This window comes from Rhinopithecus roxellana, chromosome 2, assembly GCF_007565055.1.
Source record: "Rhinopithecus roxellana isolate Shanxi Qingling chromosome 2, ASM756505v1, whole genome shotgun sequence".
In the NCBI taxonomy this organism is placed as follows: Eukaryota; Metazoa; Chordata; class Mammalia; order Primates; family Cercopithecidae; genus Rhinopithecus; species Rhinopithecus roxellana.
In genome coordinates this window covers 93,878,562-93,901,157 of record NC_044550.1, presented here as the reverse complement: position 1 = coordinate 93,901,157, position 22,596 = coordinate 93,878,562, and the positions used below count along the sequence as shown (strand labels likewise).

General features: G+C 37.5%; 1 protein-coding gene across 3 annotated transcripts in view; it reads left to right on the top strand.

Moving 5' to 3' along the window:
* The window catches only part of MARCHF1 (membrane associated ring-CH-type finger 1), an 841,275-nt gene that overhangs the window by 743,634 nt on the left and 75,045 nt on the right, over window positions 1–22,596 (top strand). For 2 of the 3 annotated variants that reach the window (XM_030917968.1, XM_030917961.1), the window contains 2 exons: window positions 9,778–9,857; window positions 10,135–10,902. In XM_030917968.1, coding sequence (XP_030773828.1) covers window positions 10,154–10,902 — 749 coding nt within the window. In that variant the 5' untranslated portion in view covers window positions 9,778–9,857; window positions 10,135–10,153. The remainder of the gene's footprint in view (window positions 1–9,777; window positions 9,858–10,134; window positions 10,903–22,596) is intronic. The other variant, XM_010375941.2, reaches the window with a different exon arrangement.

Here is a 22,596-nt window from a genome sequence, read left to right as displayed (position 1 = left end):
CCACTGAAGCCTTTTGACAAAGGAAAGGAAATGACTGGGGTTGTAACTTCAGAGGATGAATCTCAAAGTTCTGAGATCTTCAGTACAGATAAAAAAGGAGAAAATTTGAAGGCAATGAGAACTGTGAGAATAATATTTTCCTATTTCTCAACAAATAAATGCATTGAAGTGAAAGAAGGGCCAGGTTCTGGAACTGAATCTGTTTGCAGTGGGACTGAGGTTGGACACTAGACCTACAACTGGGACACTCAGGTAATGGGGAACACATAAAGCTACAAGAGCACAGGAGATGGTCCAGGCCATTAGGTGTGACGGCAACAGTCAACCAATTTATCTTCCAAATGTGTAGCACAAGCCCTGCCCTGTGGATCTGAGGACCTCATCTCACCCTAATCCTCTAGTGTCTGAGTTTATGTGCTCACAGAAGCAGAACCTGGGACAAGAACTTTTACAAGTAGTTTATTTGGGACATGTTTTCTAGGCAGTAGGAGTGAGAGAGAAAAAGCAGTGAGACAGTAAAGGAGGAGAAGTCAATAAAAGGGTATAGTGCAGCAGTCACTGATGTGGCAACAGGGCTTGATTGAGCAGAATCTTCTAAGAAATGTAAAGAAGGTCTCCAAGAATTGACCACTTGAAGGAATATGTTGACGCATTTATCCTCCAATGCCTGACCTTTCTTGGTTGAGGATTGCCTGGGAATAACACCTCTCCACTTGGGGCTACACTTGTACACAGGGTTTCATGGAGCATTCTTGGTTGATGGTTGGTGCAGCTGAACTTGCCATTCTCTTTCATAGACGTTTCCAAGGCAGTTAACCAAAGCCTTGGAACAGTTAACAACTGCATAGCCTTATGATTACCATTGGCCCTTCCTATACATATTTTTGGGCTACTGCGTGCTTCCCTACCCACTTGTACCTCGTCCAACCCAGTAATTGTGATGTTACAGTTCATGAGGCATTATCACCACCCCATTCACCAACAGCAAAGAGTTCCTGGTATGCCTGACCTTGAGTGATCTAGCTCCTAAATTCTGTCTTGTGGATCTGCTTTCTGGCACTATTTCTGGTATCAACTGCCTCTTTGTCCAGTTTGGGTTCTCCTCAAAGCACTACTTATGACAAGAATGTTGGTGCAGGTAGGGGATTTAGGAACTAGCCCCGGGATTATAAATGAATGGGTAGGGAAAAGGAGACAAGGATGAGGAAAAAAGTTAATTTAAGGGTACATTTTGAAGACAGTAATGAAATTAGTAAGGAGTTTAGTAATCAGTTACTTCCATTGTAACTAATGAAGTTAATTGATCCCAGAGGGAAGCCTGAGAAATAGCTACAGTATCTCTCAGAATTTTCCACCTGAAAGTCAATGAGATAGATCTCTCATCCACAAGCTCTCAGACCCCATTATTGACAGTTGTCCCTAGAAGTGTTAATGCCCTCCCATTTAGGCTTGTGCAAGACATGTGGATTCTCATGGAATCAGGAATAAAAAGTAGAAGATAAGTGGCACTCATGCAATGTAGGACTTTGTCACCATAAAATTATTTGACATTTACAAAGAACTGTTCACCAGTGCTGCAGCTGATACGAGAAGTGGACTAAGAAGATGTGACCCAGGGTACCAGAGACAACTGCCTGAATCTGTTTCTCTAGCTGCCAGAATGCCTACATTTTACTAGGAAGCCTGAGTACTATAATGCATCCTCACCTCCTTTGTGTAATGGTCCCTAATCATTACCCAGGGAGATGGTCCTTGCTCTCAGAACTAGCTTTATCATCTCCTGATCCCAGTGCTTCAGTCTGCACTGCCGACAAAACTTCTCTTGGATCTTGTCTGTATTACTAGGAATGCATGGCAATTTCTGTTGAAAAATGGGAGGTGACATGGGCTGGTACTTCAAACCGGATTTCCTGCCTCGCCCTCCCTGATGACAGTCATTATTCCAACTCTGTTTCCAACTGTATGTTTCAACAGGAAATGTCTCCTGGCTGAGCTTGTCCTCTGCACACCAGTGTAGCGCCACTTGCTGGCTTTCTAGGGCCTCTCAAGACAGGCTAGATTCTGCATTATTAGTTGCATCTTCTCTATTTGACCTGCTAAAAGGGCCTAGCCTTGCTCTAAGCCACTCCCCTAATGGTGTGAATTGTCAAAGGAAGACTTGGCTTCCCCTTTTTGAGAAGATGTTCAGTTCCTTCCAAACTCTGATGTGCCAAAAGGAGCATTAGGTGACTTGCCGTGCCGCCCTCTTTCATGTTTACCTGTCTGGCCTGAGTCTTCCTTTAAAATTATAGACTCAGCATCAATAACTTTCTCCTACAACTAAATATTTTAGTCAGCCCACAGTGCAGATGTCTGCTACGTGGAATTACTTAGGAATGTTACATGACCCTCAGTGGGTAGTGTGGTAAACTTTGCACAACATAAGGAAGGAAAGCATGTGATTTTCTAAAAGTGATCTCAGTCTTTTCTTATTGAGCTCCTATTACTGTAGATGTGGGAAATGCTTGATTTTTTTTTCAAAAGATCTGTTTCTACCAGTTTAGAAGCTAATCACATTCAATATTTTAGGGTTTCTTCCCATTCCCCTTCCATTTTCTGACACACTGGAGCAGCGACTTCTGTTTAGAGTTCTGCCCTCCAGGTTTTTCCCAGACCTGTTGCTAGGGTGCTCCTGGCTGGCGGACCTGATGGCCAGCTCTCTTGTCATAGTCAAGCCAGGCCCTGGCCTTCCAGCCCATTTCATCTGTCACTGACAATGCCAAGTGTCTCGGCTGGGTAGTGTTTTCTATGGCTTTCCGTTATAAAGTCACATTAACTTTAACTCTGGTGACCCCTGGTTACTTTCCCGGGCAAGCAATCTCAGCTGCCTTTTACACAACCCAGAAAGGCAGAAGAAGAAAATCTCTAGATTTTCTAAACCCCCATTAGGCTGGGGGTGGGGGGCGGTCCATCTGCCTCAGTTACTCCTACCTTAAAACACTGGTGCCACAATAGGCACTGCCCATGCTCGCTGAGAAACTGGCCTGAAAGGCACATAGTCCTCCTAGGAAGGGAGGAACAAGAGTCATGCTCTTAGTTTTCCCCCAGAAATATCCTGGTGAGTCTTCCTGATACCCATCTCTACCCCCACACCCTCTGCCCAAACCACATTCAACCCAAGGTGGATAAATGGAGACTAAAGGCAGTGGAATTTCACTCTTTGTTTTTCTCCTCCTGTCCTGCTCTTCAGCAGCAAGTGGTAGTAAGCAGAGACCCAGTCTTCCTGTATGCTGCAAATTTTTCTTCAGTCATACCTTCCGTCTCCTTTCGCTGTAGATTGTAGTAAAATTATATGCAGAACTCCAAGATCTTTTATAGAAATATAAAGCAAAAATTGAGAATTTAGAAAACACAGTTTTCTTTGTTTAAAAAAAATCAAGCTTTCACAAATACTCTCTCACTGAAATCTAAGGGAAAAAGAAAACCTAGTGCAAAATTCTAAGCAGGATAGGATCTCCTTTAATCTAACTAAACCAGTGGTTCCTAACTCTGGATGGACGTTACAGTCACTGGAGCAGCTTTTAAGGATACTAACATCCAGGTACTGTGCTGCAGGTCCATTCCTCAGAGATTTGAGAATCAACCTGGGCAAAGGTATTTTTTAAAAACTTCCCAGCAATTCTGATTTTTAGTCAGGATTGAGAGTTATAGGTCTAAGAGTGTTATATGTCTTCCTTCTGAACAGGAGAATACCATTGAGTTCATGTGTGGGGAGAAAAAATGACTTACTGAGAATTAGTAAAAAGAATTATAGTATTTCAAGAATAGTGTCCTATTACAACTCTTAGACACTCTACAAAACAGTTATCAGATCAACTGATTTCATGCTATTATCCTCACAATCCTTTTATGTCGATGTTATTATTGACTACCTTTAATTGAAAGGGGAAGTGGAACTCAAAGATTTTAAGCAAAGAGTTTATCACTTAAACGATGGAGAACCAAACACAAATCTTGTTTCTTGATGTTAGTAGTTGTCATTTATGACATCATCAACATAACCAAGGACTTACTTTTCTCATTATTAAATTAGAAATTTTAAACATTACGAAATATATAGCCTGAGAAATAAAGGTTTCCAATGATCCCACCTCACAGACATAATCACTGCTAATGGCTAGATGTGTACCATTCCAAATTTTTTCTGTGCATACACAAACAGTTATCAATAAAGCACTATTTACCCTAACAAGATGACACTATGTACAATTTTGAAACTTGATTTTTCTCCTAAAAATATATTCTATAAGTGTGTGTGTGTGTGTGTGTGTGTGTGTGTGTGTGTGTGTGGTGTACCTCGTTCTTTTTATGGCTTATGTATTTCATTGTAAATAATTAATTAACACAGGTAGTTTCCAACTTCTTGCTATTACAGATAATGCTGTAATGAACAATCTTGTAAATACATCTTTGTTCAATTGTAAAAATGTTTTAGCAAAATTAATTCCCATAAGTAGAATTTCCAACTTTAATGGCATACACTTTTTTTTTTTTTTTTTGAGACAGAGTCTTGCTCTGTCACCTAGGCTGGAGTGCCGTGGTGCAATCTCAGCTCACTGCAGCCTCTGCCTCCTGGATTCAAGCAATTCTCCTGCCTCAGCCTCCTGAGTAGCTGGGATTACAGGTGTGTGCCACCACACCCGACTAATTTTTGTATTTTTAGTAGACACGGTGTTTCACCATGTTGGTCGGGCTGGTCTCAAACTCCTGACCTCGTGATCCATCCGCCTTGCCCTCCCAAAGTGCTGGGATTGCAGCACTTTTTTTATTTTAATAGACTTTATCAAATTTCTCTCCAAATAAGTTGTACCAATTTACAGTTACTTCAACAATATATAGCAATGCATGGCTTCCCCACCTCGGTTACACTGGGTATTATCAATCTCTTTAAAATGTGCTGATCTGATAAGTTAACATGGAAACCATTGTTAATTGAATTTACATTTATCTGTTTATTGAGATCATCTTTTTACACAGGGCTTTTGGCCATATATAATTCCCTTGCTGTGAACTACCTACCTGTTTTGCTCATTTTTCTATAAAACTGATCAACTTTTCCTTCTTGATCTGTGAAAGATCTCGAAATACTAGAGAAATTAGCTATTTGGCTATCATATAGGTAATAAAATATGGCATTATTTATGAATTCTGGTTTGTCCAGGATGGTTTTGGTATATGGGTGTATGTGTTTCCTTTTTATAAATTAGAAGTTTTTATTTTTTAAATCATCATATTTATCTGTGTTTTCCTATATTACATTTTGTTTTGCATCATCATAAGTAAAGGAATTTTTCCACCATATTATAAACATTAATTAAATATAAATTATGTTTTTTTCATACTTTGATGTTTTTTTTTTTTTTTTACTATATTTAAATCTTCCATTTGCCTAAACTTTACTGTAAGCAGTAGACTCAGGTTTACATTCTTCCAAATGACTAGTCATTTTTTCAACACCATTTTTTTAATAACCTACCTTTTGCCACTGACTAGAAATGCGACTTTGTTTGTATGGAGAAACAGAAAGATACAGATAGACAGATAGATTCCTAGCCTCTCACTTCTGTTCTAATGATGTCTTTCCCTGTGCCACGTTCATATTCTGTTAATTTCTAGAATCATACTACATTTAGATGTCTGGTAAAAGTACTCTCATTTCTGGAACCTACTGAGTTTTATTAAATAATTTTCCCGGATCTTTTCCCCTGTGTCACTTTTTCAGTTGATCTTTCAAATTATTTTTACCATATTTTAAAATAAAACAACCTGTTGGGATTCGATTGCTCAAATTGTCCCTTTTCTCTATCCTCAGTGTATCCTGAATATATGGAATCCTAACTCTGCTCTTTGCTTTCAGCCAAACCTGAACCTTCCAATGCTCAGCTGCCAAAGTGAGCTTTCTGGTACCCAGATTTAATCAGTTCTATTTGCTGCTGAATACTTACGGTAACTTTTCATTCTCTTCAGGATGCAACCCAACATGTCAATGTAACATTCAAAACCTCCATCTACTTTTTCATATTGACTATGTACCACTTCTTACCTCACTCAACACCTTTCTCCCAGTCATTGCAAAACTTTCTGTAGATCCCATACCAAGACGTCTTCTCTCTACTGTGTGTTTTGACACATCCTTGTCCTTGTCTGGACTGCCATCCCCCACTTGACTCACACTCACCTTGTGTTGGACAGGCGTCTCCTTCTCTGGGAAGCTGACATTAAATCCCTGTTCTACTCTACGTTAGATGTGCTTTCTTCATCAGAACCCCATTATTGGGCACTATCAGGTTACACCAGACTGTATGAGTTTCCATTTGTTTTCATCCTCACAAATTCTGGTGAGTTTTGTTTTGTTACTTGTGTGTGTGTGTGTGTGTGTGTGTTTGTGTGTGTGTATGTGTGTGTGTGTGTTTTAAGAGACAGGGGTCTCACTATGTTGCCTAGGCTAGCTTCAAACACCTTGGCTCAAGGAAGCCTCCACCACATCCTCCCAAGTAGCTCGGACTACAAGCATTCACCACCATGCCCATTTGCTATCTTTTTGATAATAGACATCCTAAGGATAGTGAGATAATATCTCACTGTGGCTTTGATTTGCAGTTCTCTAATTATAGTGATATTGAGCACTTTTCCATATATGTATTGGCCATTCGTATGTCTTATTTTGAGAAACGTCTATTCAAATCATTTTCCCATTTTACAATCAGATTCGTATTATTATTGCTGTTAAGCCGTTTAGGTTCCTTGTATATTCTATATATTAGTTCCTCATTGGATGTATGGTTTGCAAATATTTTCTCCCATTCTACAGACTGTCTCTTCACTACATTGATTGTTTTCTTTGTTGTGCAGAGGAAACAATCATTTGCACAAGCAAGGAGAAAGCTTTGCTTTTTAGTTTGATGTAGTCACATTTGTCTATTTTGTTTTTTGTTGTCTGTGCTTTTGAAGTCTTTCCCACAAAATCTTTTCTGAAAGATCAATGTCCTGAAGCAATTTCTCCATGTTTATTCTAATAGTCTTTTAGTTTTGGGTCTATATTTAAGTCTTGAATTCATTGTGAGTTGATTTTTATATATAGTGAAAGATAGAAGTCTAGTTTCATTCTTCTATATATGGATATCCGGTTTACTAAGCTTTGTTTACTGAAGAAGATGTCCTTTGTCCAACGTAAGTTCTTGGCACCTTTGTTGAAAATCAGTTGGCTATAAATATATGGATAATTTCTGAATTCCCTGTTGCATTCCATGGCTCTGTGTGTCTGTTTTTATACGAATGCCATGCTCTTTTGACTACTATGACTTTGTAGTACATTTTGAAGTCAAGTAGTGTGATGCCTCTAGCTTAGTTCTTTTTGCTGAACATCGCTTTGGTTATTTTGGCTCTTTTGTGGTTCTGTGTGAATTTGAGTATTGTTTTTTCTATTTCTTCAAATAGTTTCCTTGATATTTTGGTAGGGTTTGCATTGAAACTGTAGATGGCTTTGGATAGTATGGTCATTTCAACAATATTAATTCTTCCATTTCGTGAGCACAGAATCTTTTCATTTTTTAATTCCTCTTCAATTTCTCTCATTACTGTTTTGTAGTTTTCATTGTAGAGATCTTTCACCTTCTTAGTTAAATTTATTCTTATGTGGGGTTTTTTTTGGTCGCCATTATAAATGTGATTTCTCTTTTGATTTCTTTCTCATCTACTTTGTTTCACCAGGGTTTGGAAATACTATTGACTTTTGTATGTTGATGTGTATCCTGCAAATTTACTCAATCTGTTTATCAGTTCTAAGAGTTTTTTTGGTGGTGTCTTAACAAATGGTTTCCTCTACCTTGAATATTTTTAATCTTTTTTAATAATTCCTATTTGCCTTTTAAGATTAGCTGAATTGTTACCTCCTTATTAATTTCCTGTAACTAGTGTCATAGGGATCCCCCCCCCCCTCCCGGGACCTAACCTGCTGCAACATGGCACCATTTTGAGAGGAGAGCCACTACCAGCATACATCATGACCTGGGACTCAGTAGTCTCTGCATCTGCATTTCCCTGGGGCTTTTTCATCTTATAGTTCTAGAGGTTAGAAGCCAAATAGGGATCCCACTGGGCTAAAATCAACATGTTGGTAGGGCTGAATTCCTTCTGGAAACTCTAGAACTCATTTTCTAGCCTTTTTAAGCTTCCCCATGCCACCTTCCTCGGGGTTCCCCTTTTTTCACCTTGAAAGCCATCAGTGTAGTATCTTCCCTCCTTTCTTACCTCTATTCATATTCTTCATCTTCTCTCTCTGACCTTAACTCTACTGCCTCCCTCTCATAAGGATCCTAATGATTGTATTGGGTTTACCAGTATATTTTGCATAAATCTCCTCAACTCAAGATAGTTAACTTAATCACATCTGCAGAGTCCCTTTTACCATAAAAGGTAAAATATTTACTATCCAAAGATTAGGATGTTGAGATCTTTGGGGGACCATTATTTAGCCTACTATACCTTCTCTTCAAATATTATCTGATCTCTTGAGTTAGCATTTGTTCCTCATTCTCTGGATTTCAGAATAGTGATTATATATTTCTAATATGAGAATTTTTAGAATGACTTTGAAATTGGGGTAATGTTTCTACCTTTACTGTTATTTTCTTGGTGATGAAATTGTGTATTTCATCTATGCAGTCAAGTAGGCCTGAATCTGGACCCAGATCTCCACAGATAGTGGAGAGAAATACCTGGTCCAGATCTCAGCTTTACCACCTATTATTGAGAAGCAGCACCAATTTTTCAGTTTCTTCAACTGTAACATGTATGTAGTGATAGTATTTACTACAAAGATTTATTGTGAGTATTAATGAATATATGGAAATGACTTAGAACTGTCATAAGCACATATTATTCACTCAAAACTGTTGTTACTATTACTTTCCACTTGTGAGATTATTGTAGGATTAAAGAGACAGTAAATAAAGTTACAGCACAATGTCTGGAACACAGAAAATTATCCCTACATTCTAGGTTTTTATTTATCATCATAATCTATATTAAACACAACAGGTTAAAGTCAAATAGAATGAAGAAAATATTGTCTTTCAAAGGTAGGACTTTAGTGAAATGCACTCAACTTTATGCTAATAATCTGATGTTTCAGGCTTTTTCTCAGACTTAGTGTGGTTATAGAGTTAAAGATATGAAAGGTCGATAGTGTTGCAAGGGATATATTTTATTAGTTTCATTAATGAAATTTTAATAGCAATAAATTCAGGCTTTTAAATGTTACAAAGTATTTTCAAATATCTTATCTCATGGGGCCTTGATGTTAGCTTCAGAAAGTATCTAACAACCTAATGGCTATTTGATTAGACTCCTCAGACTGTTAATATCCTTGTCACAGAATAGTTCTTTAGTCCTTATGTCGTAGGATCTTCAAGTATTATTCATTTGTTTCCAAAGCAAATTGAGCTATTTCACTCAAATGATTACAGTAAATAGAATAGAAACTTGTGGAATCATCTTCCTCTCTCGTAAATGAAGTAACAGCGAAATAGCACAGCGTCTCAGCTGTTCCAGGTTCCTCAAATAAGTTTTACTTTTGCAAAACGAACCTCTAACTTCCTATATTCTCTGTTCTGCATTATAAGCAACATGACCAGCAGCCACGTTTGTTGTAATTTTTTAAATATGTGGAAAAAAAGCAAGATATCAACCATGTATTACCTTAACCAAGATGCCAAATTATCTAACTTGTTTCTCCAGGCAAGCAGCCCAACAACAGGGACAGCTCCCAGGAGCCAGTCAAGGTTGTCTGTCTGTCCATCCACTCAGGACATCTGCAGGTAAGTGCTGAACAAATTATCTTAATCAATATTCTTTGGATCAATATTTGTGTTCTTGTTTTTTGTTCTGAGAATGTGTGTCTCTTGCTTCTGCTTTACATGGTCCATAGAAAATTTATACTGGCTATTTTTTTTTCCATTCAGTTCATTTTCTTCAATTGTTCTTTATTTATCTATTTCTGGTCCATGCTGTCATTTTCATCATTCTCTCTCTCTATTTTTCCATGGTTTTCCTCTCCATTCCCATTTCCCATCCTTTGCCTGCTGCTCTGTCTAGATCTGCCATCTTGCATGACATGTCAGAAGAGTCGTTTGAGTATTGCACCCCTGTCATGGTGCTGAGCCCTGCTAGGAAGGAGTCTGGTAAGAAATCAGTAAAACAAAGACCTAGGAGGAGGAGAAAAGCCTCTGAGAGATATGAGCATGCTGCAGAAGAACAAATAAGAGGAAGAAAAAATGACTTTCACCTTCAAATCTCAAGCCCCAGATGGAGGGAGCTGTACACAGATTCTTCAGATTCATCTTCCACAGATGAGAGTCGTTGGATTCAGGCAAAAAGAAGAGCCCAGGTTAAATTCAGACTGTCAAGAAGAAGGAGGAGAGATAATAATAAGCCATGTGAAAACTTAGCTGGGTCTTACACTCCTAATGGAATTGAGCTTGTTGACCTGGGATCCAAAGGTAAAGAGCAACAAGAGCTGATCGAATGTGAGAGCTGCTCTTTAAGTCTCCGCAGAGGAAAAGGTCCAGGGTGCCAAGAATGCAGCACTTCTCTGACTCAAGGATCCTCTGAAATTAAGAGATCCTCAAGGAATCATGAGAAGAGCAAAGGTAGATATCACCACAGAGATCCTCAGCTCTTGCAAAGTCTTAGGAAAAATGAAATAATAAAGAAGACATTTTCCGAAACAGATTCCAGCACTGAAATGCTGGGAGTTCCAGAAGGCGGCAAGGACATGAATGATGCAGGGCTCCAGGTGAATAACTCTGTTCGGAAGCCTCCTGCCACCTATGACGATGGGTCTGATAATTTAGAAGTATGCAGGTCAGTCACTGTAGAGAAAGACTTGATGTCATCCAAATATGGTTCTTTTTGCATTGAGTTAGGTGCATGTTTGACACCTACCCTCAAAACTTTAACATTTATTTACACTGTTCTTTTTCTGATTGGATATAAAAGGAGAAAAGGTGGGTATGAAAAGAATAATGCAGATACAAACATGGGTTTGAAAGCTGTTACCAAGTGCAATTAGATATCCCCTTCCTTTTAACTGAATAATGATTTATCCTGGTAAGGGGGCCGACTCACTCATTCTAGTTAGGACAGTAATAGTGGGGAATTAAGAGTGAGACAGTAATAGTGGGGGAATTAAGAGTGAGACTGTGTGAAATGTTAGACTTTTCAATGCAAATTTGGTGAACTGCTGGCATCCTGACAGAAAGATATTCAAGGCTTGAGTTCTTTAAGGTCAGATTTTTGTATCAGAAAATAATCTTCTCTGCAGTTGGCTTTAATTTGTTCTCCAATTGTCTGACTCAGCAGGGTAATTGAAGATTCAAAGGACACAGAAACAGGTCAGGGACATATCAGTGGGGTTGCAAGAGCCTGTAGGGAAGGGGACCACATTAACTTTACTGATAAACATATACTGAAAGGTTTCAGCATGTGGATATTTTTTAGCTATGAGACAGTTTTCTTGCTCTTTTTAACCCAACAGCATACATTTTCAAAATAACCTTACATAAAAAGAATTATAGGAATATCCATGCTAGTGTGCATAAATGAAACAATTTCAAACAAAACAATATATTTTTACATTTTCATATTATACCTATTCATTTAAGCTGTTTAGATTCTGTAAGGGAGCAAATGAAGATTTTCACTGCGCAATACTTGGTATGTTTTGCTTTGTTTTTGTAAAAGCAGAAGTTACTTCATAAAATATATATGCATGTTCATGTGAATTATATGACCCAGAGAAGTTTGCTCATGTCCATTCAGGGAAGGAATGAGAAGAGTTAAACTCTACATGTGAATAATATAAGAATGGTTTGTTTCTCTGAAAGTTTTATCAGATAGTCATTCATAAAATCCTCATCATTTATGTGTTCAAGCATCTATTATGTATTGGGCTTTATTCTAGAGGTTGAAGATATTTTAGTGAATAAGATTTGTTTAGTCTCTAATATCTTACAGCTTATAGTTTAATGTGGAACAGAGACCCAAAACAAATTAATTTACAGTTGATATATAATTATAATCATGATAAGAACTATGAAAGCACATAGCAAGGAAACTTAACCTATTGTGGGAGATGAGACAAAAACTCCCAGTTTTTGTAAGTGACAAGCAGGCTAAGACTCAAAGGATGATGGGAACTGATCAGGAAAGAAGCAGGGAAGACCATCCAAACAGAGGCTGCCACTAGCAGGAAGCAAGAGGTGGGAAGGAGCTTGGCAATTCAGGGAACATAAAGCTTGCTGTTGCAGCTAGGTTGTGGTGAATGGGGGGATGGGTGGTAGAGAGAAGGATGGAGAAGTGGAGAGGGGTCAACTGTACAGGGCCATGTGAAATGTGCTAAAGGACTTAAAGGAAATTTACAAAGAAACTGTCACCATGTAATTTATCTATAAATGTAAATTTCTTATAATCTGTTGATTATGTTTTATATGTATCTTTGCTGAAAAGTTAGGGGATGGACTAAACCATTCTTTCTAGTCTGAATGGAGAATTTCCCACTTGCAACCATCTGTTTTCATTCCCTAAATCTAGCTTCCAACATAATCTAATGAAATACAGTCGAAGAAGCTAGTTGTAGGATTAATGGTAATTGGAGAGAAAAAGTACCATTAAATTTAATGTAAAATTTAATGTAAATTTTAATTTTTAATTAAAATTAAAAATTGTAATTAAAGTCATAATGACTGGTTCTGCTAACTTAAAAGCACTACTCTGAAGAAACATTTTCAGACAGGATATTGAACTTAGACTTCTATTAATGAAAGTGAGATAGATGAGTCTATAGGTATTATTGCCTGCTAGAGATTACCATCAAAATGTATCAACTAACGAAATGCTACGGGCAGCATATTATAGTAGATGCTGAGGATACGAAGTAGCAAAAGACCTGATTCTTCCCTTAAGTGGCTTATTATTTAAGTGGCAGAGATTGAACACATACTCAAAAAAAAAAAAAGTGTATAAGATAGTACAGGATGAATGTAAGAAGAGGAATACTGCAGGATTTGAAGAAAGAAGATTTGCTGAGATCTGGGATGATCTAGAAAACCCCAAAAGAGGGACTGGGGCTGAGAAAAATAGAATTTACATTAGACCTCAAGGCAGGGAAAATATTAGCACGACGGGGATGGAATACTGACACCTGAATTTATGAATTCTGCATGAACTTATATGACTAGGTTGGAAAGTTTGCATACATTGATAAAAAATAATTCTTTAAAATAAGACATTTTGAAGAAAACTTACATATTCAGAGTTGTTTATTCATACATATGTGTGTATGTGTATATATATGTATGTGTATATATATTTATGTATGTGTGTGTATATATATACAGAAAGACCTTTTCTAAATAAAATAGGCTTAATGAAGTCACACATACAGTATAGTCACCAGTGTCTCTGATAAAGGAACCTAGATTTAGGAGATGGAAGTATCCTGCATGTTGAGTAGAGTACTAGGACAATAATGGATAAGGAAAGGGAAGAACAAATGGCAATTTAGCATTCCACCAAGTGAATGGGTACAATCTCAGAGTTTAGATTTGATGAGAGCCTAAGATAGAGGAGTCAAGGATGACTCCAAATCTTGGAACTTGGGACGACAGTAAATGTTGATGTTAATGAAAAGAGGCAGAAGACAGAGGTAAGTTGATTTAGGAAAGACGTAGTGAGTTCAATTACAGGCAAGCTATTTGTGGTTACAATGACATTCCAGGGTCAGCTGTCCAGCAGACAATATGAGACATGCTCTTGAACTGCAGAAGAGCAGTCAGAGTTGGTCATGTATAATTTTTCAATAATTAGTGGACTCTACACAGCCTGACACAAAACAATGGCATGTGTGCATTTTTTAACACAATGTGTTAGCACAGGATGCTAAAGATATTAAACATTGAAAATCTATTCAAGGTCAGGAAGGACATACAGATTTGGGAATCATTCTCAAGGAGGTAGCAGTGATGCCTGGAAAGTGAATTTAATCACTATAAAAGATCTTGTGTAGGAGAAAAGATACATATGATCTCTGGAAATGGATACAGCCTGAGCACCAGGGTCTTCTATGTAGGCAAAACAGTAACCCCTGAGAGAAGCAGCAATTGCCTGTGAACTCACACTCTCAGACATGCAGTCTCATGTCTGACTAGCAGGAGCAGTCTCAGCCACAACCACAAAAAGAAAGAAGTTCGTAAGCCTTCCTTTTCTGTTCCTGGCATCTGGTCCCCACATGCACACTCTATTCTGTTTCCCTCCTTCATCACAGCCTTTTTCAGAGAAAGTATCTCTATCAGCTCATTATATCTTAGAGGCAATTTAACTCATCATGCTATTATGCCCACAGTTATTTCCATAGTACAGTGGAAAAGTATTTGCTTTTTTAAAAAAGGAATTGCCTTTAATTAAAAAGGTAAACAAGCGTGAATCAGATCATGTTAGCCCATGATTGAAACTTTTTTGTGGCCTGTAAATTGCCCTCAGTGGAAGGTGCAAAATCTTTAATATTTACAAGTCCTTGTTGATCACTCTATCAGATCTGCCTCTCTAGCTCCACCACCCATCATTAACCATGACTTTTTCATGCTGGTCTGTTTCCAATTCCCTGAAAGCATTCAGGCCTACCCCTTTCAGGACCTGGAGCGGCTTTACCTTACCTCCTCGGCTCTTCTCCAGAGAAATTCCTATTGTTTCTCAGTTTAAATGCCATTTCTTTATGAACAGCTTCCTGACCTCCTAACCAACACTCAGGTCCCCTAGCAGTCACTTCCATAGCATAACTTTTAATTGCTAAAATATAGGCATTATGATTATTAACTGTGTCAAATTTGTTCACTGCAAAATCCAAAGTACCTGGAACAATGCCTGGCAGATAGCACATTCTCAACACACAGTTTTTGAATGAATAGCTTTAGGGAAAATGTACTTTTCTAAGGGAATAATTCTTAGGATGGAAAATCATAGCACTGTATGTTGGATTGCCTCACCTGCTATAGAGCCAACACGGAAAGAATACTCTGCACCAGCAGTTCTAAAACTTTAGTGAACATCAGTGTCAACTGGAGGGCTTGTTAAAATGCAGATTCCTGAACCCACCCTTAGAGTTTCTGATGCCCTTACTCTGGGGTAAGGCTCATGAACTTGTATTTTTAAAATGTTCCCAGGTGATTCTGAAGCTTCTGATGCAAGAACCACACTTTGAGAAACACTAATCTATGCTACAAAGCATTCCCATGCTTTAGATAGGAAGAAAAAGGAGAGAAAAAAAATCTAAAGAATGTATTTGAAAAGCCGAGTGTCTGTAGTTTTTTATCATATTCCCTTGAATGATGACACAAAGCATGACTAGGTTCCATTCCTGTACTTCACATTGTTGGACCAATATAGCATGGGTTATGTCACCAAAACCATAGTCTGGCAAAGTCCCACCTCTGCCAGGAACTCAAATGTCATGGTTTGGTTATTGCTTCCATTCAAATCCACTTCCTCATTTCAACTACTGCCATTTCAATCAGTGAGTCCACAAATTTCCTGGATTTTCCATTTTTGATCTTATTCCTTCCATATTGGATGTGTCCAGTCTCCAACAAAATACTGTCGTTTCTTCCTCCAGATATTGGTGTCTGATCTGTGCTTTCTTTCTCAATTCCAGTGTTCCATTCCAGTCCTTCCTTACACTTTCCGTCTCCACCACATCCACTTTTTAGCCCACTAGCTGTTTTGTTAAGTACTTTTCTAATGGGATAAAATCAACAGAAATCAATTCAAATGAGCTTAAACAAGAAAGGGGTATGTTAACCACACGAACAGTAAAACAAAGTATACAGATGGCTTCGGGAACTCCAGAAACAATGTGGTTCTCTCACTCTCTCTCTCCTTCTCTGTGAGGAGTCATTTCCTCCAACTGCAGGCAAATTTCCTATATTTAGAAGAGGGAAGAGATAGTCTGGCCAGAGGTAGCCTCAGGCTTATATTTTATCAGCAGTGGCCTAACAGAAAAGAGAAATGTTCTTTTCAAGCACTTACACATGAAATCCCAGGGAAGGCATATAATTAGCCTGCCCTGGGTCACATACCCATCTTTGAGTCAATCACTGTCACCAGGAACATGGGTTATTGTGCTTGGACCAAGTCCTTGAATGGAAAAGCTGGATTTAAAATGTAGCCATCGGCAACCCCTCCAAATCTTATGAATTGGGAAAAGGAAATTTCAACAGCAAAAAGAACTGGAGTAGTACCAGAAGAAGTGAAAAAAGAATTATGAGCAAGAAAAATAAGTGAAACAAAACAGTAATGCTCAACTACACCACCACTAAAAGTAGTTCTTTCCCTCTTAAATGGCTCACTCCTCGTCACCAAATGCTCATATTTAGACATGCTTCAATATGCACTTCGTTTTTATCCTCCTTTGTAAAGGTTTTCTAAGCTAGTCTGGTCCACAGTGATCTTTTCTTTCTTGGAAATCTCATAATTCTTCTAGTCAGTGTCATATATTCTCTACTTTTATGTATGTTAGCTCTCTTTTCCCTATAGAAAAAGTTCCTTGAGCATAGGAGTCCTGTCTTACGTCTGTTTTGTGCCCTTCACAATACTCAGAACAATTCAGGCAGTGCTCAAACAGACCTTTTGGGGCAGCTTCCTAATCAGTGAATGCTAAGAGAATAGACTTGCAGAAACCATGGAGACAATAATGGGAATTTGGTGTTACAGGGTAAAACAAGTAAGGAACATTGAATTCCACTAATGGTTTCTTTAAAAGAGGAAGAGCCCAAAGGTAAGTGATAACTCCTGGGAATGTTCTAGCTCCAGCTTGGGTTGGATGGTGAATTTGAGGTTATGCTTTGTACCATTATGCTATAGCTTTCATATATGTTATGCATATTCTCATTTTTTTAATTACACTTTAAGTTCTGGGATACATGTGCAGAACGTGCAGGTTTGTTACATAGGTGTACACATGCCATGGTGGTTTGCTGCACCCATCAACCTGTCATCTACATTAGGTATTTCTTCTAATGCCATCCTCCCCTCGCCCCCCACCCTGCCACAGGCCCTGGTGTGTGATGTTCCCCTCTCTATCCTTGTATTCTAATTGTTCAGCTCCCACTTATGAGTGAGAACGTGTGGTGTTTAGTTTTCTGTTCCTGTGTTAGTTTGCTGAGAATGATGGTTTCCAGCTTCATCCATGTCCCTGCTAGGGACATGAACTCATCCTTTTTTATGGCTTCATAATATTCCATGGTGCGTATGTACCACGTTTTCTTTTCCCAGTCTCTCATTGATGGGCATTTGGGTTGGTTCCAACTCTTTGCTATTGTGAACAGTGCTACAATAAGCATACATGTTCATGTGTCTTGATAGTAGAATGATTTATAATCCTTTGGGTATATACCCAGTAATGGGATTGCTGGGTCAAATGATATTTCAGGTTCTAAATCCTTGAGGAATCTCCACACTGTCTTCCACAGTGTTTGAACTAATTTACACTCCCACCAACAGTGTAAAAGCGTTCCTATTTCTCCACATCCTCTCCAGCATCTGTTGTTTCCTGACTTTTTAATGATTGCCATTCTAACTGGTGTGAGATGGTATCTCATTGTGGTTTTGATTTGCATTTCTTTAATGAACAGTGATTATGAGCTTTATTTCATGTTTGTTGGCTGCATAAATCTCTTATTTTGAGAAGTGTCTGTTTATATCCTTCGCCTACTTTCTGATAGGATTGTTTGTTTGTTCTTGTAAATTTGCTTAAGTTCTTTGTAGATTCTGGGTATCAGCTCATTTTTTAATTAAGAAATTGTGCCTAAAGCAAACCCTTCTAGCTCTATCATCATATCTGTGTTTTTATTTATTTATCCATTTATATAGCAAATAACTATTTATTTTTTAATTCATTCTGTGTCAAGACAATGTCTTAGAAGCTGGAAATAGACAGTAATGGTGTCATCCTTTATGAACTTATATTTCAGTTGCTAAGACAAGTAATTAAACAGGTAAAAGTTAAAAAAAAATCTGTGAATGAAACTAAAGGAACAACTTTCATCTACTAGGGCATTTCCCTGAGGAAGTAATAACTATGGAGAAATCCAAATGAGAAGTAAGAGTAAGCCAAGCAAAGAGGAAGGGGTAACCTGTTCCAGGAAAATGATATGGCATGTCTGAACACCCAGAGATGAGTGAGACATGGTATTCAAGGATTTCAATGTAGCCTAGTAGAGAGCCAGGGAGTGGAGGTGGGGGAATCAAATCATGGAGTTCCTTATCAACCATAGTTAGGAATTTGGACTTTATTCTAACAACAAAAATAAAGTTTCTGCAGGCCTTTAAAGCAAAAGGATGACACTATCAGACTTGTGTTTTGGAAAATCACTTAGGCTGCTGTTGGAAAATAGATTGGTGGATGCAAGACCAAAGACAAAAGAAATCAATTAGAAAGCCATGGCTGTGTCCCAAGGAAGAGAGGACAGTGGCTGTGAGAATAAAAAGAGGTGGATGAATTTTAAAAAATTTTTGAAACTAAATCAAGCAAGATTTGGTCACAAATTACGTACATATAATCGACTCTCAGGTTTGTGATTTAGAACACTGGGTAGGTAACCACACCATTTACTATCAAAAGCGAACATTGTTTGAGAGAGAGATTTAAAAGGGAAGGATGAATTCAGTTTGGGACGTGGTAGTTTGAGGTGCAAGACAAATATCCAAAGAGAGATATTCAGGAGGGAGATATAGGAAAGGTCTAGAGTTCGGAGGTGAGATCTTGATTTAGATTAAGATGAGGAAGTCTTGAGTAGCTAGGTGGTGACTGTCAAGATCCCCCATGGGAATTCTGTAAACTGAGATGTGGTCTTGAAGAACTCTGTGACTAGCAACGTTTAATATTCCCTGGGAAGGGGAAATAAGCCAACGGAGGGAAGGAGCAGAACAGCCAAAAAGGCAGACAGAAACTGAGGAGTCTGTAAAGAAAAGAGAGAGTATGAAAAGTGGAGGGAGAGGTAAATTCAGAGGCCATTTTTGTTTTTGTTTTTAATTTAGGGGACCCTTGAGTCAAACAGAGAGTGGTTGAAGATTTGGAAAATTGAGAGGCTCAGTTCTTTATTAAATTCCCACAGAGAAGGTAGGAAGGTATAGGACCTAAAGTGGAAAGATTGGCCATGGAAGGGAAAATAGATATGACTTTGTTTGCAATAGAAGTAAAAGAGAAAAATTAAAAATGTGGATATATGCAGGTCTATAGATTTTAAATGTTTCCATTTGATGGCCTTCTAAGGTCATCTGTTCAGAGTAAGGGAGTTGGTTGCAAGATCAAACATCCAGTGAAGTTTCAAATAAACTACAAAGAATTTTTCATTGGGACGTACTCATGCTAAAGAAGTATTCATTGTTTATCTGAAATTCAAATTTAACTAGGCTGGGCATCCTGTATGTTTTTGCTAAGTCCAGCAATGCTAAACATAGTAAAATAGATAAACATGGGTGAAAGCCCTGTCGAGGTTGGTAACTAAGGGTTTATGGAAGCACAAACTGCAAGAAGTGTAATTTACCTCTGCAATACATCATTCAAATGCAGATACAACCAAGCAAGGCAGCTGAACATGAATCTAGGGGAGTGGTATCATAAAACATTTAGATTTCCTGTTTCCCCAGTTTCATGTGTGTATCTTCAGATGAACCTAAAATTTAATAACAAAGAAAAATGTGCAATATAAATACAATTTTTGAGTAAAATTATATTTTAATGAGCAGCTTTGCTCTCAACATTTATTTAGACAAAAAAATTACACTTCCCTTCACCTTAATCTTTCAGGCAATTTAGTCATTGGGAAGACTGAGTTTATAGAGTCACGCATCGTCTAGGTCAATTTCCCATTGGCTCTTGGCAAACCCTTGGAACAGTAGCACACGTTATCATCTATCACATCCTTGAACATAGTGTTTCCTGAGGCAGCCTTTTTCTTTTCAGAGTCTCTAAATGTGAGAAAGTTCTTTGTCACATTTAATATTTAATATCCAATATTTAATCAGTCAGACTCATATTTTCTACCTGTTGGTCCTAGATTTATATTCACTCAGTAATAGATTTTTTTCAGCTTTTGTTACTTATTCTGTTACTTCTCCCTATTATTTTTTCTGTACAAAAATAGACTGACATTCTATTGTCAAAGTCTGTTCTACAGGTGAAAGATAAGCTGTTCGGTCTTCAGTATTCAGGTGAGAAAGGTTACACTAAGCAACCTAATGAAGCATTCATTTCTAAGAGGTAACAGACTCTTAAAGTTCAGATTTATTCTCTTATGTTTTTGCCTTTGTTTTGCTAAGTCTTGTCAGAACAAAGACCAACCATTCTCCTGTTGATTTGAATAAAATCTGAGTTGGTAGGAAATATAGGTGTGAACTTTGTTGGTAACCTGCCAAAGCTGAGTTACTTGGGACTACTCAACGTAGAGTCAGGAGGTCTTGCTTCCAACTTTTCTTTCTACTTGGAGTGGTCAGACTTGAAAAAGGTAAAATGCTCTCTCTTTATTTATAGGATCATAAAACGAGAAAAATGGTATGTGCTTTGCAAATGAATACATTACTAGCATAATTCAATGTTTTCAAACTAATTTATTTCCTTACTTTTTATCACTGCAGTTGTCAGTAGCTATTCAGATACACCCTATGATACTGTGCTTTACAGAGTAAGCATTTCTCCAACAAAGAAAAGAAAAATTTTTTATGACACCACATTTTATGTTATAAATGTTTAGTATTATTTTATACAGCATTTTAGCTCAGTAATTTGTACTTTGAATGGATAAGAAATGAATTAAGACACTGACACACACACACAACTTATGAAAAATAACTTGAAAAAATTGTAGAAATGGCATTTTGTCTTTTCTTTATGTATTTTAAGGATATGCCTTGTTCTTAGCAGGTTTGTTTTTTTTTTTTTTTCTGGTTGTTTTCAGTTTGGGAGATAATCTTTCCAGGGATGAAATGACAGTATCATCAATAATACTGATTATCTTGACTGGCAAATTATCTTACATGACCAAAACCAAATGGATTGATTAATTAGTTTCTAATTTAGCTAAACATGTCACTCCAATTTTTAGAAATAGCATGTATTCTGAAGGCCAAGTATTTAACAAGTGGTGCCTTTAGATAGAAACTAAGAAAAATAGACATTTTCTTGCTTAAAAAACCATATTAAAGTAGATTTGAGTATCAACCAGGAATTTTCTAATCTCAGAAAATTTCTAGCAAAAATAGATAGAAGTATGATGCTCATTCAGATATGGGTCAGTATTTACATGTTATGAGGCTATATTGTGCTACATTTATCTTTTCCTTGATAATTTCTAGTTTGTTGAATATCCAATCATATAGAAGTGCAAAATATTGAAGAGGAAGGATTACGAATTAGATAGTTTGTCTACTTCTTAATTTAAGAACAATATGTGTCCAGAATCACAGTTATATTGAACTATGTGCTTCCTTTAATGAATTTGTATCTGTTTAGCAATACGAAATTCCTCCTGTCTTAAAAAAAAAAAAAAAAAGAAACACCTTCTCTCTTTTCTCACACATACAATTCATTTTTAAAACTATTGTGTGTGCATTAAATTTAGATCCCCTATACATTTATACAAACAGAAAATAAACATTGTGTGTATAAACATGAATACTGGGTACAGTGTTTGCTGCTACCAAATCAGGATATATAGCTGAGAATTTATATGTAGCTTGAACATTTTCTCCATTTCTAATTACCAGTTAGGTTATCATCTTCCCTATAACTATTGCAGAGTAGTTGTATATTTATTTCAGATCTTCTGCAGTTGGTATTTAAGTAGGTAAATTTAAATACCGGTATCTAATTTGGTTCAAAAATTAAAATGCCCCTGCAGAGACCTCAATGAGTTGTCTTTTGCTCTTAGCACCCTGACAGCCCTACACACAACACAGTATCCTCCTTCCCACCTCTGTCAGATACAAGCACTCCAGGAGCATATTAGTTCTCCTTCATTCACTTCCAGGTTTATGCAGAACTGAAGATGTCATAATTCAGAAGTGTCTGTGTTTGGCGATAAATTTTAGTGTCGACGTTAAACTGAGAACTTTCTTCTTTCCCTGAAGGTTACCCAACAAGTGCTAATCAAAACCTCTCCATGTTCTGCCTGATTTTTACCAGCTTGTTCTTATTCGGCCCCTCTGAGGCCCACTTTAACAAATTCTGATGTCTTTATTTTAGAAACTCTTTTATCTAAATTAGATCATGACTCTCTGTGGGTGTAACCAAATTAAAATGTTTTGCCACACAGTAAGAGGGTCACAATGGAGAAAAATAAAAAGAGGAATAAGGAAAAAATAATCATAACCAGAATGAAATAGAAGCCATATATACTGTCAAAATGCCCCGCACATCAGAGAATTCCTTGTTCCAATCAGCATTCCACAGTCTCAAAACTCCACCAGTTAGAGCTAGAAAAGCCCAGAGACATCATCTCACCAAGT